The sequence below is a fragment of the Alexandromys fortis genome, unplaced genomic scaffold (genome assembly GCF_014885135.2).
Source record: "Alexandromys fortis isolate MF-2015 unplaced genomic scaffold, M_Fortis_MF-2015_v1.1 scaffold_86, whole genome shotgun sequence".
NCBI lineage: Eukaryota > Metazoa > Chordata > Mammalia > Rodentia > Cricetidae > Alexandromys > Alexandromys fortis.
In genome coordinates, this window is record NW_026067965.1 from 6,811,169 (window position 1) to 6,829,620 (window position 18,452).

At 43.3% G+C, this 18,452-nt stretch overlaps 1 protein-coding gene across 1 annotated transcript in view; it reads right to left on the reverse strand.

The window, feature by feature from the left end:
- Agbl1 (AGBL carboxypeptidase 1) overlaps positions 1-18,452 on the reverse strand; it is a 659,915-nt gene that overhangs the window by 554,455 nt on the left and 87,008 nt on the right. Inside the window, exons 8-14 of the mRNA XM_050153973.1 lie at positions 18,326-18,390; positions 12,817-12,933; positions 11,195-11,775; positions 9,706-9,789; positions 9,399-9,485; positions 6,977-7,125; positions 5,885-5,972 (exon numbers count right to left, since the gene is read on the reverse strand). Coding sequence (XP_050009930.1) covers positions 5,885-5,972; positions 6,977-7,125; positions 9,399-9,485; positions 9,706-9,789; positions 11,195-11,775; positions 12,817-12,933; positions 18,326-18,390 — 1,171 coding nt within the window. The remainder of the gene's footprint in view (positions 1-5,884; positions 5,973-6,976; positions 7,126-9,398; positions 9,486-9,705; positions 9,790-11,194; positions 11,776-12,816; positions 12,934-18,325; positions 18,391-18,452) is intronic.

Genomic DNA, 18,452 nt, shown 5'->3' on the forward strand with positions numbered 1-18,452 from the left:
CACTGAAGTCACATGGCAAGTACATTCACCCAACACAAACCTAAACCCCCTCCACTCTGCTACAGAGAAAGAGGGAGCAACAAAACCTCTGTATCAGTCCTTATGTTCTTCACCACTGGAACAAGACCTAGACTCAAGGAAAGACCAGTCCCAGTGGATTGGGAAGAGAAACAGCATGAGCTGAGACCGCGATTTAAGATTCCGTGATCCCAGTGATGGAAGGGAAGAATCCAGATAGTAGTTTTGACTGTATGAAATCTTCTTACACATTTGCACATGCACACACACACACACACACACACGCACACACACACACAGGTACACATCTCTCGTATTGCCCCCTGTAGCCTAAGGATACCAACTCCCTCCCTGGCACCTTCCCAAGATGGTTGTATCCTGTTAGCACCAAAGAAACTGGACACTGAACATCAGCCTATAGAGAAGGAAATGCTGCTCTAGGAAAGTTTTGGTGCAACCTCTAGTGAGGAGTCTAGATTCTGGATGAATTTAAAGAAAATGGCAGACTTTACCTCTGGGTACTTTTCTGGTCATTACACTCTAGAGGAGGGGACAAGGCTTTCAGACAATGTTCTTTAGGGACCTTTGATGGTGTGTCTAGTAAGTTTCTACAGCAAAATTGGGCTGCCATAATTCAATTTGTTGATGGTAGAATAAAGTCAACCAATTGGTTGGTTTTGATCTCTCAGTCACAGTGGGAACATACTGAAGGATGTCTTCAAGGCAGGAACATTCAGCCTTCCCACATCAGCTGCTTCCAGTGCTGCCAGGGCATAGAAAGCCTTTGGCATCATCTTCATTTCCCCTGTTCCCTCTCTCAGCTCAAATATTTCCCCTTTGGGAATCCTTCTACAACATCCCACATAGTCCTTAGACACCCGGAGCTCCCTCAATGCTAATATCCACCGAAAGGACTGGGTTTATTCCGTTGTGTGTTGTTGTGCTTGGCATTTGCGTGTCATGCCTGAGCACGATAACTGATCATTTGAAGTTTACAGAGTAAATGGAGCTAAGATTTCCTGAGCAATAATTAACATGTCTCATCCATCTTAATGTTAGCATTACCTTTCAGGCAAAACTACCCTTTCTGGATAAATGCTTTTTATATACATTCTACAGGTGGAGACTTTGGGGCTCAGTGCTGCAAAGTATCTTGAGCAGTTCCACAGAAGCAGGACTCGGTGTGGACTTGCTCCGAAACCAAGATTCTTTCCGTCATATAATTTCCCTCTTAGAAATGAACATAGAGACCAGAGAATTTTTGTTCAGTTCAGCAAGTAAGAATATGAAGTTTTGATCTGTGTACACCAGGACTGCTACAAATTTAGAGTCTAAAACAAAGAAGGAATATCAAAGAATTCAGCAAGAGCTAGCTCCTAACTAGTTAAAGTGAGCTGTACACTATGACTCGATCATCAGCGCTTGACTCCTTTAAGATGGCTCCAGTAATCACAGCTAACAACTATTTACATGACTTGAATAGCTACAGTATTCGCTATCTTTGACTTACTGTGTTTTTTTTAATTGTGTTATTATTTTATTATTAAAGTGGCCCTTTAATCTTCAGAGCTGCTCTATGGAGGTAGATGCCATTTTTATCCTTATTTTATAGACAAAGAAGCTAAGATTGATTAAAATTGGGATAATTTGTCCAAGGTCACTGTGGTGAAGGAATGGTGGGAATGGACTCCCAAGATCAATTCTCGCTTCTCAGCATCTCTTCTGGGTGGAAAGAAAACCAAGTCCAACTATCAGCATGCTTTTAAATCAGCTGGATGCTAGATAGGTCATCCTGGGACAAAGATGATTTGGGCTACACAGACCCGGCTGCTCCACAGTTAAAAGCATCCCCTTCCCTGACCCCTTAATCCTCAGAAGGATTCGCACTTTGGTACCCATAAAGCCTTCAATGAGGCGGGAAGAAAAGTACACCGGGCAGTTACAAATTACATCCATCTCCACCGGTGCTCAGAAATAGTCTAGGAGGTTGTGTGTCACTTCAGTTCTTCTGTGAGTGTGTGAAATTAGCAAACACCAAAGCCACACTTGAATTAGGCAATCTCACAGTGACGGTGGCCCTTTCACAAGGGTGCGTCATTTGACTTAGTGGGTTCTAATGAGGCAGGGCGGTCAGAGTCGCCTGGCTTCCCTGCGACTGCGGCACCCCTAATATTCTATATAGCACCAAATCTCTCTCCTGAGATCCCTCGGAAGGATGGATGATGGCAGCGCTCTTGTATGGCATTCATCTTCATGAATGAGCTGTTCCATCTCCTCTCATGAGCGGAGATAAATGTCAGAAGAGATCAGCTGCAGTGTATTACACGGCCACTCAGCGCCGGCAAGAAGTTTCCCTCCCTCTGCCCTTCAGCACTGAGATTGCTTTAGACCAGCGCTGGGAGAGGACTGGGGAAGGCATGAAAGCCACAAGTCAGGCGGGGAAGCCGGCCACGGGGAGATAAATAAAACAAACCAACGTGTCCTTGCTTACTTTATGAGCAGCACAGAAAAAAATGAGCACACCTATTTTGTTCTTTCGTTTCAAGTCATCTTCCACCCCGCCAAATAGATTCCGTCTTGGATACGGAAGCAGAATAGAAGGAATAGAAGGGGAGATGACTGAGTTGTGCAATACAGAGGCAATATTAGAATTTCTCCTAAAATGTACTGTTTAGCTAGGTAATAAAAAAGAAATTAAAATTCCTAATGTTTAATGGGGGATTGACCTGACTAGTCTGTGCAGTCCATGTCAACCCATATATGACAAGTAATTACAACATCATCACCTTGAACTGGGGGCAGTGAACTCAAACCCTCTCCCCTGCTTTAATCAGGGAGAGATTACAGAAAGCACACTAACTTCTACATCAGCTGTTTTGTGGCACGGAGCGCATCATCAATGGCTCCAGCTCGGCTTTTGATGAGCGAGCGGGCAGCAGGGATGACCTGGCCCTCCCTCTGTCTTTTGCTTTTAGGATGCTGAAATACTTTCCCAGAAGCTATGTTGAGGGATCTGCAAATCAGCTTCTCTAAAATACCCCTCTCAGGGCAGGCACTTGCCTTTGTAATGTTTAGAAATCACAGATTGATGACATCATGACATTGCAAACACATATAACAGGAAAAGCGCAAACTGTGTTCGGATGAGCCCCAGACCTTCGGTCCTAGCTTTCTCAAGAGTGCTATGCAGAATCTGGTTAGGTGTGGAAAACTACCACATTTGTTCAAATTATTCAAAAGTGTGTTTTTCACACACACACATGCACACACACACGTGAGCACACACACACGAGTTTTGTTTATTCGTTTGTTTCCCAGACAGGGCCTCACTATGTAATCTGGGCAGGCTAGAAATTGATGAGAATCCTCCCGTATTAACCTCTAAAGCTCTGGAATTTCAGACATGGGCTACCAGTCAACCATAACTATAGTCTCAATAGTGAAGCCCATTGCAACTGTATAGTGTGTGCCGAGCTACCAATAGAAGAAAGATTGAGCAAATCTTTGTTTCATCTTGTTTTCTCATAATTTTAGCACTTCTATGTTTCTCAATGTAAGGAATAGCACAGTTAGGTGAAATCTTTAATTTTAAAGTAATTTATGAACGAATATTTATTAACTAGTGCATGGATAACTATTCCACACTGCTAGTACTTTGCTATCAAAATCATTTGGAGCTGCTTGTAATCGATAACCATTAATGGTGTAAGTCAGCCAATATACCTTTGTAACTGTTCATTGTGTCTGATCAAATGGAGGCCTCGTTCCTCCCAAGATTTTGTTGCCTTCATGCTTGCATTTAGCCACCCAGATACCACACTCATATTTCTCCTTACATTGAGCATCCTAATACTCCCTTAAAACAAGACATTCACTGGGAATCCAAGCCACAATGACAGCAGAGCCTCTGGGTTCACACCGACACAGAGAAGACAATGAATCATAAAGGTCCGGCTCTCACACTCCGGAGAGAATAAATGCAAAAGTGAAACAAAGAAAGGCTCTACAGCAGATTGATTCACAGATTGTGATGGGAGACTGGGTAGAAGACGTGGAACAGGAAACATATTTCATAATAGACAGAGGTGCTGTAATCTGTGGGTGAAGAGCGATTGCGCGTATCTGGCCTGTTGCTGCGTTGTACTGTTGGAAGCGCACTGTGGTGAAGGATTGTAAAACAAACCGCATCACAATGCAGCAGCCTTATCCGTTCGTCTCTCTTCCATCCACGAACAGAATATGAAAAATGAACCACATTATACATGCATGGTTTTCATCTTACCCCTCTGTTACTCCTTAATCACATAACAATTGTCTTGTTAATGAATCTAAAAGCTATTAACAGTGGCTTCCCTTAGGCCAGGGCTGTGCTTTCTGATATGTGTCTTCATCTTTCTCCTCCAAGGGGACACCTGCTCTCCTTGAACTTTATTCTTGCTCCCCAGTTCCAGGAGGAGCCCCCTACTGGCAAGCTCTAGTCCATTGGTTTAAAATTGCAAAACCTTGTGTTTGAGCAATCCTCATATACCAGACCCTAGCAAGTTTTATATTAAGACTTTTACATCTATTGACACTAACTGTTTTCAAAGGAAATTAAAAGATATTTCTGACACAATAAAAATTAGATTCCATATTCGTTCCCTGCAATTTTGAACTCTACAACCCTGGGGTGATTTTTAACCTAAATCTCCCTGTGCCGTAGAAGGAGTCCTAGGGGGTCCTAAGATAAGTGGGCCAGGAAGTAATTGCCATTTAGGGGAAATGGAAAAGCCAACAAAGCTGTAATATTTTGCTACGCTTCTAAAGAACATATGAAAATACTGTTTGGATCCATATTTTAATATATCAAGGACCGAGGCTGCCAACTCCTTTACTGCAGATTTTTTGTCAACTCAGCTCTGTGTGTTCCGTGTCAGTGTTATCTCTAGAGTGACTTTGCTTTTATCCAAACAGAACAACAAACCTGCTGACCTTTCCCGTCGATACCATCCCCAGAGCCCTGAAGCAGAGAGACATTAAGTGTATATACACCTTCCTAGTCTCTGATAATCATCCCAAACTCTAGATTATCTGCTGGCAGAATGTAAGGGACCTGTTGGAATATTAGAAGATGAGCCTTACTTTGGTTGAGAAAAAAGGCAGTAGGCTACTGATTTTTACGAGATCTGGCAATGAGGTTAGAAAGGCATTGTGTAAAATCTGCCTGTCCTAACATTGCTTAGCCTTTATGTATTTGAATTTATGTGCATGTAAGAAAAATGCACATGTAAATAACAAATCCATTTACTTTGTTAAGAATATGGATAATTTAAGTTTTCACCACAAATATGCTGAGTAAATTGATGAAACTCTTGCTGCTGGTTGGAGACTAAACACGAATAATGTGACCCTTTTCTCCTTTGTTTTAGACACAAAGCTATCTTGTTATGGAAGAACGCACATATGTACACTTGGCATGTGGTCATATCCCTGCACCCTTGAAAAGAAAAGCACACATGCATAGAGAGAGAGCACAGCCTCTCAGACTTCCTGTTCATTGGGTGTATTGAAAATAGATGAAGAACTAAGGTTTCAAGCACTAACTATAGCTTCAGCATGGACAACTTCTAAGACCTGGCAATAAAACTCAAAAGTTTAAACCGTCATGTGTGAAGAGAAACTAATCATTTTTCAGTAATTCCAAAATTACCGAATGGGGGTTTAATATGTACCCTTTCATCTAAAATGTCTCAAGGCAAGGTACTGACAAGCATGGCAGACAAACGGGTTGTGGATGTTTATAAGATCAACAGGAAAAAGAAAAGGCATAAAGAGAAAAATTTGAGAGCAAATGTCTGTGCAGATCAAATGAAGCCAACTGACGTACTTGTAGTAGCAAATTTCAGAGCCTGTCCGTATCCAGGCAGGTCGGCCGAGAAGAGCCTCTTTCACAGAGTACAGGGTCGGTTGCATCCCTATGAAAAAAAAAAAAAGACTTAAACCACAAGAAAAGAAAAGAAGCCCAATGATCATGACCCCCAGAGATACCTAGTTCTTGATCTCTCAAGGCTGTCCTGTGAACATTCATTATATGTGGTCAAAGAAACCTTTCAAATATAATTCAACTTAGATATGGAGCCACGGTGATTATCCCTGCGGGTCCTGAATGTAACCACAGATGTCCTTATCAGGAGGAAGCAAACTAAAGAAGAGAAGCAATGTGACCGGAGACATTCTAAGTGTGCTACTGGCTTCATAGAAGGAGGTGCCAAAGCCAAGGTGTGCAAGGAAAACAGCTGTGCAATTAGAAAAACTAAATGAATTCTCCCTTAAAATTCCCGGGAGAACAGAGCCCTGCATACACTTAAAACCCCATTTTTCAGGAAATGAGTGCAAGAGTCAAGGCACATATTTTCTTTGTTCGGAATGAGTGTTTGTTTCTAGGCAGTATGGAATAAAGACAGGGCCTGAGGTCGTATGAAGTAAAGATGGTGCCCACAGTTATTCTTCATTCAAAGCCACCCAAATACTCCAGTAAGTGAGCTTTCCCAAGTAGATCATGGGTATTTAAATCTTTCCAGAGTATTCTGAGTATGTAAAGCAGTACCCAGGTAGATTTTGAAGTGCTCCTGTCTTGCAGCAACCAGGCCAATATATTTAGTCTTGTGATATTTAAAAGATGAAAAGGAGAAATAAGCGAGAGCACCTTCCAGGCTCCAAAGTTAAAAATCTGCACCTCAGAACGCAGTGCAAAACTGTGTGCACCACTCGCATTCTATGGGAAGTGAGAAACCCTCTCCGTCCTTCCATATTTACACTGTGCCCTCCATTAGCTACTGTCCCACTGGCAGGCGAAGGTCACCAGTCCAGCCTCAAGTCTTCTGGGACTCAAAAAGGGCTCCTGACAATAATCCAAACAATCAAGAAGTGTCAACGTCCACGATATATACAGAAACCCCCGGGCTCCAATAGTTCGTACCATAGTTGAACTGGCTGTTGGGTTTCTCACAGTTGATGACGTTGAAGCGGTAAGGGACGGCAGCCTTCATGCCGCTCACCTTGAAGTAGAACCACTGCTGGTGCTGGGAGCTGTTTACGTCAGCGTTGACCAACAAGTCATACTCGAACCTGTAGAGTCAGAAGCGAGATCAAATGGTGGAGCTGCTCTTCGAAAATAAAAAAGGTGCTGTTTTTGTCTACTTTGTACACACTCTCCCATTCTTGACCCCAGATAAATGATATTTGTCTTAGGATTTCTATCGCTGTGATGAAACACAGCAAGTTGGGGAGGAAGGGGTTTATTTGGCTTACGCGGTCATTATTGTCGGCAGTCAGCTCAGGACCTGAAAGGGCAACAACCTGGAGGCAGGAGCTGATGAAGGGGTCACGGAGGAGCGGAGCTTGCTAGCTGGTTCATCATTGCTTGCTCAGCCCACTTTCTTATAGAACCCGGCACTACCCATCCAGGAATAGCACCACCCACAGTAGGCTGGGCCCTCCCCCGTCAATCAGTAATTAAGAAAATGACCCACAGTGAGAATTTATGGAGGAACTTTCTCTACTGTGGTTTCATCCTTTCAGAAAACCCCAGTTTGTCGTAAGTTGATACAAAAGCAGCCAGCACATTGTTATGTGGTAATTATGGAAGGATAGAGAGGAGAGCTAAATGATGGAGCCCCACCCACCTCTGACCCTGTGGCTGTCAGGACCCCACCAACGAGCTCACTGTGCGATGACTGAAGCATACTCCACTGGGTGGGTAAATCAGGTCCACGGGCAATTCTATGACCCTTGTTTTCTACTGTTCCCATAGTGCTGGCTCCGAAAAGCGGTCATTAAAAAATCCTTACTGAAATGTTCATTTTCTTACAATTTACTCGGTGGCTCTAACTATAACTGATTTCTTGAGGATTCTGCTCTCTGGTCAAAGGCAGATCTAGAGAGAAAGAAACTGAGCTACGGCAGCAACTTGGGCAGATTCTGGACTGAAAATGATCCAGGTAGGAGACTCTTAGGTTAGGTATTACCTCTTGGGTCCTTTGCATTTGACTTTAGAAATAAGAAATGAGGTACACAGTGTGTGATTGGTTCCCTTTCTTTAGAAACCTTTGCTTACATTTAGATATGTATAGCTCAATGCCCCCCATCATTGTAAGAAAAGTAAAATGAAACAGAAGCCATGGGACAAAGCAGAAGCTGAGTTGATAGTAGGGGAAGTGGGTTGGAAAGTTGGCGTGATTGTCTTTAGCCCAAGTAACTCAACTCGCCTCAGTCTTACGTGTCAGGCTTTGTTGCAGTTGTTCGTGTACAAAGGGAAAAACAAAAAGCAAAAGGATTGTATCATATATAACTCTCCCCTGCCCTTAAAAACTTAACTTCAAAAATGACATGTTAAATCTTAGCTACACTAAGCTCTAAGTTCGAGTCATGGTGAGCATGTGTCCCTGCGTAACAGCATGATGGCTGAGTGCTTGCCATGTGCCATGCACTAATCCATGAGTTTTATGCGGACTAATTAATTTTAACAGAGCAGCTGTTACTGCTAACCTCATTTTTCAGGCGAGAAAAATAAAAGCATGGAGTGGCTCGGCAATTCAATCCTAGGCCAGCTAGCAAGAGGTAGAGGGAGAAGGAGCCATGGTTATTTGATTGCAACCTGTAAGGCTACTATAACATTAAGTCTCATAGACTGCAGGATTTACCGAAGTTCACCCATAAAAGAAGGCCTATCTAACTAGCAAGTCTAGTTCATTCTATGGCAGAATTGTCTTACATCAAAAAAGCTTGTAAGAGGATTATTTCACCACAACTGGAAAGTGATCATCTCCTTCATGTTAGCTTTTTACCCCCATCCCTAGTCTCTCCTAGCTGTGAGGTCATTTTCTATTCATAAAATCTCATTGGTAGCTTTTGCCAGAGATGCATAGCAGGGTCCCTGGAACGAAGGATGGAACCCAAGATTGTTGCCTCCTAAAGACAGCCCTGTGGAATTAATAGTTTTCGAGAGGAGAAGGAATCGGGAATGTCATGTACCTTTCTGTGTCAACAGGTCCAGCCTTGGAATAATGGAAGCATAAATATGTACCGAGAGAGTCTCAGACACTGAAATGTGGAAGTGCTATTTAGAACGCAAATATGCTATAAATAGAAACACATGTATGCATATGGTAAACAGTTCACCTTGCTAAGTTATCAGCCAATGAGTTCCTTCATTGTCGGTTGACAAACATTTGAAAAGTGGGAGAGGAAAACTATAATTGCTAGGTAGCATTTGCCAATTTTCTTGGTAAAGATACTATCACAATACTAATATGAGGTCACTGAATGGATAAGGGCAAGAAATGGCCAAGCCCTGCTCTCCTGTGCTGACAGAAACCACACCTGCAGCTGTTCTTACTTACTCTCGCACTTGGATGGCTTTGCGAAGATTTCCTGATTCAAACTTGGAGTGGAATCTTAAGCAGTCAGAAACAGAGCCTTGTGAAGGCCTATGAGAGAAGAGAGAATTTGTTAACATGTCATATCTCTATGCTTAGACACAGTTCTATATTTCTTAAAGATAAGATGTCTTTTATAATGTTTGAAACAGAATTGTCGGCATGCTGGTTTTAGAAACAGAAGCGAATTGCCAACATGGAACACATGTATTAACCCCCATGAACAGAATTCTCCATATTTCCCATTTCATGGATGTCCAGGACCACCTACCCAGGCTCATCTAAACTGAAGACGACATTATTTACAACATCCCTGGGCTGGAGGAGCCTCTGGATATCCTCCAGTATCTTGATCCTTGAAAAGAAAATTGGAAGCAACGTAAATGTTGGTGCCCACTCTTTACCTCAGTCTTGGAAGTCATTAGAAAAACACAGAAAGAAAATCTGCTTAACACCGCCTCAGCCTTAGGATCGGGGGTACAGACAGCACTGTCCTTCTGCTTCCGCTCTTTAGGAAAGCACTAGGATACATGAGCAGCAGGTGCATGGGAAACTAATGGATTTTACTTAAGGGATTCGTAGCTTGAAGGAAGTCATCTAGAGAATCTGGGCTAGGGTACTGAAGTTCTTCTGGCTGTATGAATAAGAGATTCCTCTGCTCCGAGGGAGCTTTGAGGGAGGAATTACCACTATTGACTATCTGACTATCTGCATCCTTGAAGCTTGCATGGCTCCAGCCAGCCAGGCTTCTACTTCGTATTTATTCCACATTTGTATTCCTTGAACTCTGTTCTCTAAGTGAGGTCAGCCAGCCTTCTGTCTGAATGAAAAAAAAAAAAAAACTATCTGTGAGATTTAAATAAGAGGGATAGAAGAAGCTGAGGAGGGATTTCTTACCTCTCCTCACATTCCCAATTAATTTTGCTGACTTTGGGTAAGAGAGCGGGGAAGGTGAACTGAACCAACCCAAAGCCTGAACTGAGAACAGAGAGGTTCTGTGCAGAAGTAAGATGTGAAACAGACCACCTACGAAGTCGTAAGTATGAGGGGCCTGACCGTGGCATTCGTGTTGAGATGAGATCAGTCAAGAATTCAAGTGGGAACTGTTCTTGAACCCTACCATCAAAAGAATAATTTGCTGAAGACATGAAATTTAAATTAAACCAAGATTCTGGTCGGCACATTTGACTCTACTGGCTTCAAATATGTATACCTTCCTTTTATCAGATTTAATTTTAATCTCACTGTGCTGATCCAAAAACAATGCCATCTTTCTTGAATTCTGGTAATAATCTATCATTTAGGATTTCTGCCCTGGAGAAAACATGGGGTGTTTTTCCATCCCTTCCTCGGTGATACAGCAAAAGCACTCTCCAAACACTAGGAATGGAAATATGCTACTATTCTCCATCAGGAAGACATCAAATGCCAATTTGTAGTAAATACAAAAGAGATCTCAAGCAATCAGCTCCTTGTTTTTCTGAAAAGCTTCCTCGTAAGAAAGGTTCCAGTATGTAGAGAGGCTAGATGATATTCCCCGCTGTGATAGCTTGGATATGATTCAAGGGTTTATATTAGAATAATCCAGAAATACATGCCTACCACTACCCCACACTTGCTCTATCTATGCTCCAGTTTAGAGGCAAGATTATGTGTCTCCAAAGGGCTTTAAGGTACTCCAGGCTAATGCTTACTTTCCAACAGTTGGAAGATACTTTAAAGAGAAAAATCTATGGCTTCCGAGTCAGTAACACCCTCACCTCTGTATTCCCCTTTTGCGATCCAGCATGGGCTGAGCAGTGGGAGGTGGACAGTGACCCCAGAAATCAGGAAATGCCATCGTCTCAAATCCCACAGCTGATCTGGTCCTCACAGCATTTGCCATGTAAAGATGCGGATCATGGAAAGGTATGTGCTTGGGATGTGTGTGCAGAAGCTTCTCGGCCACTTCACTGATTTCTTCTGACTTAGTGGAGTTGGAAAATGAGGAACTTATCCTTGGGCAGGAAATTGATTCTATGTCCCAAGCAGCCTCTTCTAGGGAAGCTTGGACGTCAGAGGTATCGTGACCAACAGACACTATTTCCAAGCCATTTTGTCGTATACTTTGGTTGACATTCGATATAGGTCTTTGTTTTGAGGACAGCTGTATACTGGACTTCCTTGTCTTCACCATGTCCAGAATGGAACTGTGGACTGTGTCTTCTCCTTCTTGTCCCCAGGAGCTGTGATCCCTGTTGAGGCACTGTTGTCTTAGAGTGGTAACATTTGGAATGTGACAGTTATTGGCACATGGGGTGTCTTTGAGGTTCAAATCATCTCCATATTTGGGTTCTAGTTCCTTTAAAGTCAAAGTAGAAAAAATGCCTGTATTAATGTTTCCTTGCAGAGAGAAAATACAATTTGACCCCTATGATAGCTGTCTGGACCCAAAGCTAAGTGTAACTCTTGTGATTTAGGGATCTTTCCAAAGAGCCAAGCAAAGGTGAAAAAAAAAAAAAACTTTAAGAATAAATGAATGCCAGAATCACACAAAAGTCATGCTTAGAAAAGAATTTGGATGGGTCTAATATAATTCTATACAGTTTGGAACTTTTTTGCAGCCCCCCCCCATTCAATTACAGCCTGAGTGAACAGCCTCATTTACAGAGGCTCCAGTGATACACGAAGGAAAGCCTTCCACTGTGCCCCAGGCAGTGCCTTTGATTTGAAGACAATTCTGTTGGGTTTTTTTTTTTAAGTCTTCACACTGAACTGAAATTTTTTTTTCACTGAAACTTTGACCACTGATCATCTTCTTCTTTCTAAAGTGAAATAGGATATATCAACTCCTCTCTACGTGTGCCCCTCTCTGCCCTTTGATGTGGTCAGACTCATAATTTGTTAAAAGCAATAAGAAAATAACAGAGATCAAAAGGCAGGTCCAAGACTCAATATCAGCAACAGCAGAAGCAGCAGCAACTGCACACTGGGTTAGGACCGCCAGATCCAGATTAGATTTTACTGACGAGAAAGCCTGGAATCTGGATGGTGACCTTTAACAATCCATCTATGGTGATGACCTTTCCAATCTGGCAGAAAATCACCTAAATTATCCAGAATTTTCATTTGCTCCTTAGTGTGGCGCCAGGGCTCTGTGCCCACGCAGCAGATTATGGTTAGTAATGTGTCGTTTCATGCCAGTTCCAGAGTGTCAGGCCTTAGGACCCTTGAGAATGTTCTGGTCTCACTATCCTTCTTCCTTCTCTATCTCTCTTAGAAGGATCTAGAACCTATGGTGACGGTGAACAATGTGAGCTCCTGGGCACCTCAGTTTGGCTTCTCAGGTCCCACAAAGGTCACACCATACACCATCAAGGACACATCAGCAGCCTGTGCTCACCTCAAAGCTACAGGAGAGCTCAGGACAGAGAGCATCATACTGTGCCAGCTCCTCCTCAGGTCGGTCAAGATCAGGTTTAGAACTCAGTTGGTTCATATCCGTTTCCAAGTCATCATCCTACAAAACAAAGAACGGGTCACAGTCACGACATCTACCCTGCAACTTGTCAAGACACGATACATACCTGTTCTTTTACCAGGTGAGGCCATGGGTTCTTTATCTTCAGATTAGAATACTAGCAGAGCCAGGAAAGAATTGGACATACTATGTTATATTTTTAAACTTAAAAGAATGAGGTCATAAACCTTTTTATACCAGGTATGTCAGTATTATACCAGCAATCACCAGAAATAAATAATAAAGTGCGCTATAAGAAATTCTTGGTGCTGTTCATAAATAATAGCATCTCTGTTATTACCCTTTTTCACCTGGCTACCTTTGCTGTGTGGGAGTTTCACCTGTACAAACATTTAATGGTCGCTTTGTATGAGCAACTGCCTTCCTAGGTACTAAAGAATCCGTGGTGATGGAACAAAGGTCCGTGGTCCTGTGGGGACTTGTCTTCTTGTAAGAGAACTGAGACAGAAACAAAGTAAATGGAACACAGTCCTTTCTAACGGTGGCAAGCGTCCCATAAACACTGGAGGGTGGAGACAAAATTGGCATTAAGACTAGAGTGTCTGGGTCCAAGGTTCTACTGCAGCTGGGGTTTGGGTTGATATCCATGGCCCATGTTGCCACCAAGGGCCATTTGAATGTTCATGGACCATTCTACCACCTAAAGCCATGGTGAGGTCCATGGACCATGTGGCCACTGGAGGCCATACTGATCTGAGTGGCCATGGCAATGGCTGGGCCTGTGCTGCCTTTGAGAACCAGGTTGAAGACCACAGTCCCACTGCAGCCAACATCTGTGTTGATGGCTGTAGCTCCTGTTGCCATCCAAGGCCAAGTGGATGTCTGTGGTCTATGCTGTAGCCTGGGGCCATGTTGATGTCTGTGGTCTGGGCTGTCTCCCAGAACCTTGTCAGGGTCGGTGGCCCTACTACAACTAGGGCCACGTTTGTGGTCTGTGCTGTCACCAGAAACCGGGTGCAAAGTCCATGACTGTGGGCTTCCTGCTGACTGTGCAGAGCAAGGAAGCTTCTTTGGCCATGTTGTCCATGATTGCTGATGCACAGTTGAGAAAGAGGGACATACAAGACTTCTTTGACCTTCCCTATCCCCACCCCAACCTCACCCCACCCCCAACAAGTAACAGCCTAAACAGGAAGCCATCAAAGAGAACTCTTAAAATGTGTGGCAAGGATGTGGGAGAATAGTTCTCCACAATAGATGGCTTCCTTCTAGCAGGGGCACAAGAAGGAAAGGACTCAGGTCTATTTGAGGGATAAGCTACCGAGAGCTTAACCAAGCACCAGTGAGAATATAGATAACACGGATTAGACTTGTTTTTTGGTTTTTTTTTGTTTGTTTGTTTTGTTTAGTTTACTTTTGTTATTGTTTTCTTTATAGAGCAGAAGGTGGAGGGGGCAGACACAGAGGACTAGGAAGTGAGTGTGATGGGGTGTGTGAGGTGAAATTCCCAAAGAATCAATAAAAATATTATGTTGAAATAAAAAGACTGGAGCATGGGTAGCCATTGGGACTCAGCCACCTGTGAAGGCCCATGAAGGAAGTCACTGTGGCGCACTGAGGTCCAGAAGACACAAAGAGCAGTGAATCAAGAAAAGATTCTTTTGAAAGGAGCTGCTTGAATTTGCTTCCAGAAAGGAGATGCTGGAAGTGTGGAGCCTAAGGGGAAGGTCATAGCAGATGAGGTTTGGGGAGAGGAATACGGCTGGGGTGAGCAGCTTCTGAGGAACAGTCTAGGCGGCTGTGCCTGTGTCTCCATGCAAAGTTAGAAGTTCACAAGCACTCCGAGGTCTCTTCATGGAGCAAATCGTATGAGCAATTTTGCTTTTCTTCTAGACTAAAATCTAGAAGACTAAAACAGCTGAACCGGTGATGCTGACTCTACTTTGAATACATTTGTGCTTTCCAAGGGTCGTGGAGTCTTACAAATAAAGTATACCAAGAATGATAACATCCGAACTTGCTTCCTTTCCATATCCTACATCAAATGTCCTTCCTAGAGGACAAATACCTACCACATAGGAACACATCTGGAAAGCTAAGGAAAACCTGCCAGTCCTGAAGGCCTAAATCCAATAAAATGTGGGAAATAGATACTTGGAGCCAGTGGCAAAGAAGAAAATGTAACGTTCCATCCATCTTCCATAATTTTCCTACAAGCTCGAATCAAAAGAAAAGTAAATCCCCTGAGTTTGGCTTAATGATCCATTAGGGCACCATTCAGGAAGGCCTCCTTACCCAATACTCTTGTCTCTCTAGGCTCTGTGTGTGCGTGTAGAAACACACATACACAAATACACATACACAAACACATATACACAAACACACATACACAAACACACATACATACACAAACCCCCAGAGACCCTGTGGTTTGATCTTTGCATCTCCAGGAACCCTCGTTATATCTTATACTCTGGCTATTTATCCTCCTCTAAGGATGGACCTGCTATTGCATCTTCATATTATCCAAGACACTGATAGCTCCTGAATCCAGATAATGTTTTCTGACCCTTCCTCCTTAAACTGGAACTCTTGGGCACTGTCTCTGCCCTGCCTCACACTTGCTTGTTTAAATCGTAAGTGCTAATTTGGTCTTTAGTAAGGACAACTCCCAAGTTCACGACAGCGTGAACTCTGACAGTAAAAATCAACATCTTGTTTGTTTTTGTATCATACAACCAACCGCCAGGACTTTGCCTGATGTATATGGATCATGCCTAAGAAAGCACCCGAAAGAAAGAAAGAAATTCAAAAGGGAAGCAAAGTAACATGGGGGGAAGAGTGTGCATATACCGGGGATTCTGCTCTCCGCACAGTTTGCTCAACTCTGATGCATGCACCAAGAAAACACAGTCAGCATCTTATCTCCATGTGCTATTTTCTCTTTCCTATGCTGACTGTGACAGTATCTAATCAGTGAAGACCTTTCAACTCCTCGGACCTTCTACTTGCAAGATTTTCTTTTAAATATTTTTACTCGGATATAGGTCACATTTGTCTGCAATTTTCAAATAAGAACGCTACAGGATAAAGGCCCAGGTCAACTCTGTGTGTAGAAAAGAAACAGGCCTGGTTCCTTGTCCATGTCCCAGGCAGCAAGTGCTACAGTGTTCACCAGGGAAAAGCTAGCGTGCTGGAGGGCCAGCTCTCCTACGCTGGGTGTACCCCAAAGTCAAGCCTAATTCCTATGCTACCCCATTGCTCTCCAGCTCAGATTCACACCCGATTCTCATCATCTCCCCAGCCATAGGCTTTGATGGATAGTTTCCAGGCCCTCACCAATTTATCTTCTGCTTCTTTCCCAGAGGGATTTTTATATTTGTTTATCTTCCACTCCCCTCCTAGCTCACCGTCCTCTCCAGAGTAGAGTCAGGGGAAATAGCAGGACTCCCCCTCGAGACAGCTGTGTGGAGTCGGCCATTGTCATATGCTGTGTTCCCCTGCATCAGATACAAGAGGCAACTGACAGGGCATCCGACACCCAGTTATCAGAGCGCGAGCACGAGGGGAGTAGAAGGTGGCATTGATGAATGACTGCAGCGGCCCAGTATTATTCAAATGATTCCGCTTGTACTCTGTGGGCCTGCGTGGCCAAGCCACAGCAAAGAACCAATTTGCTACTGATGACTTCAGAAATGATTCTATTTATCAACAAAACCCTGTGAACATCGGACTGTCGATAGCAGTCTTAGCCCAAAGAGGGGACTGAGAAGATAGAGCCCCCTAGATGGCTGCCACTGTCGTCAGCAAGGTGAGAGACTGCTCAGACTGAGAACTCCAAAACCTCTTTCTCTCCAGGAAAGGACAGAAGGGGACAGAGGAAGAAAGGGAAGGAAGGAAGGGGCAAGGGGAGAAGGAGAAAAGATGAGAGGGAGGAACTTGTTCCTTTTATGTTTGAAAAACATTTTAAAGTGGTGTGAGTGTGTGTGTGTGTGTGTGTGTGTGTGTGTGTGTGTGTTTATTCTGCATGTGGGAAGACTGGGGGTTGCCTGTGTCTATGGATGCATATGAGGGGATGCATATGTGTTTGTTTATGCCCCTGTGTGTGTGTGTATGTGCGCACGCACACTCACGCATATGGGAGGATTGGGGGCTACCTGTGTCTGTGTCTGTGGGTGCATGTGGGGGAATGTATTTGTGTGTGTTTATGCCTCTGTATGTGTGCATGCATGCATGTGTGCACACATGTGAATCTGTGTATGCACAGAGGTCAGAGGACAACTTGGAAATGATGGTTCGTTCTTTCTGCTATGTGGGTTCTGGGGATTAACTCAGAATATCAAGATCCACAGCAATTGCCTTTACCTGCTGAGCCATCTGGCTGGTACACAAGAGTTTTTAACTTTGAATTTCACCTCTAGAACTCTCTCCTGGATCTTATGCTACAGATGACAAAATTAAGGAACTATAAATGGAGAAACTTATCCAAAACTACATACAGCAGGAGAAGCAGAGACAGAATTATAGAATGATAGATCAACTATCATTTTCTTAGGAGAATGGCTGTCAATTAGGAGGGATTTGGCGTTCCTAGAGATATTTTTGGTTCACGAATGAGTGGCAAAGTGATGGATGCCATGGGTGACTAGTGTGTACTGAACAGGGATGCTGGGAAGCATCCCGCAATATGTAGGAAAGCCCCTTAAAAATAAGAAATATCCAGTCAGGATTCAAGCAATGACAAAGCTTAAAACACCTATCACAAAAAAGCAGACTATGAACTATGTTCTTCAGATTGAATAACAGTCACACCCATTCATTCTGGTATTGTGGATGCCATTTTTACTGGCAAATTGAGTCACTGAAACAAAGAATACGTGGTTCAAAGACTATCAAATGGTTACTATGTGAACTTTGATTTAAAAAGAAAAGATTACTGACCTCCCTTTCGTGGAACATTGTGTGGTAGGGAGCAAGGAGCATCACTTCTTTGGGAACTGAGCCGTACCCATTGTAAGGCAAGGAAGACTAATTCATATAGCTGTGAACGGGGATGCACAGGCCTAAATCCCTGTGCAGAATGGACAGGGGATATGAAAACTGATTTATGAAGACTCGTGAGGTCTAGCAGAATGTTTCCTAAAACATCTTTCTATGCGCTTACAAAATACACCAACCCTAAGCATGAGTCCGTCGGGCTCATCCTGATAGGATATTTGGATCATAATCAATAGATCTGATTCTACAGAGAGACTATATACCAGACGTAGCAAGATAAAAATTGCTTCTGCAAAACCCAACAGCAGTATCTGTGCCTTCGAGACATCACTATCATTGGAGTGGCATAGCTTAGTACGCACAGGAAGTGATATGTTTACTTCTGCATACTGTCAGTACGGATAGTCTGGCAAGCAAGGGCTGGTTCACCTACTTCTTTCACAGCCTCCACGTCGGAGTCTTTGTCCATCTCCTCCTCACCATCATCTTCAAAGTCTTCTGAGTGGAAAAAGGAGACGAAAGAATGAGGATGCCGCCCCTGGTCTGGTATTTACTCTCTC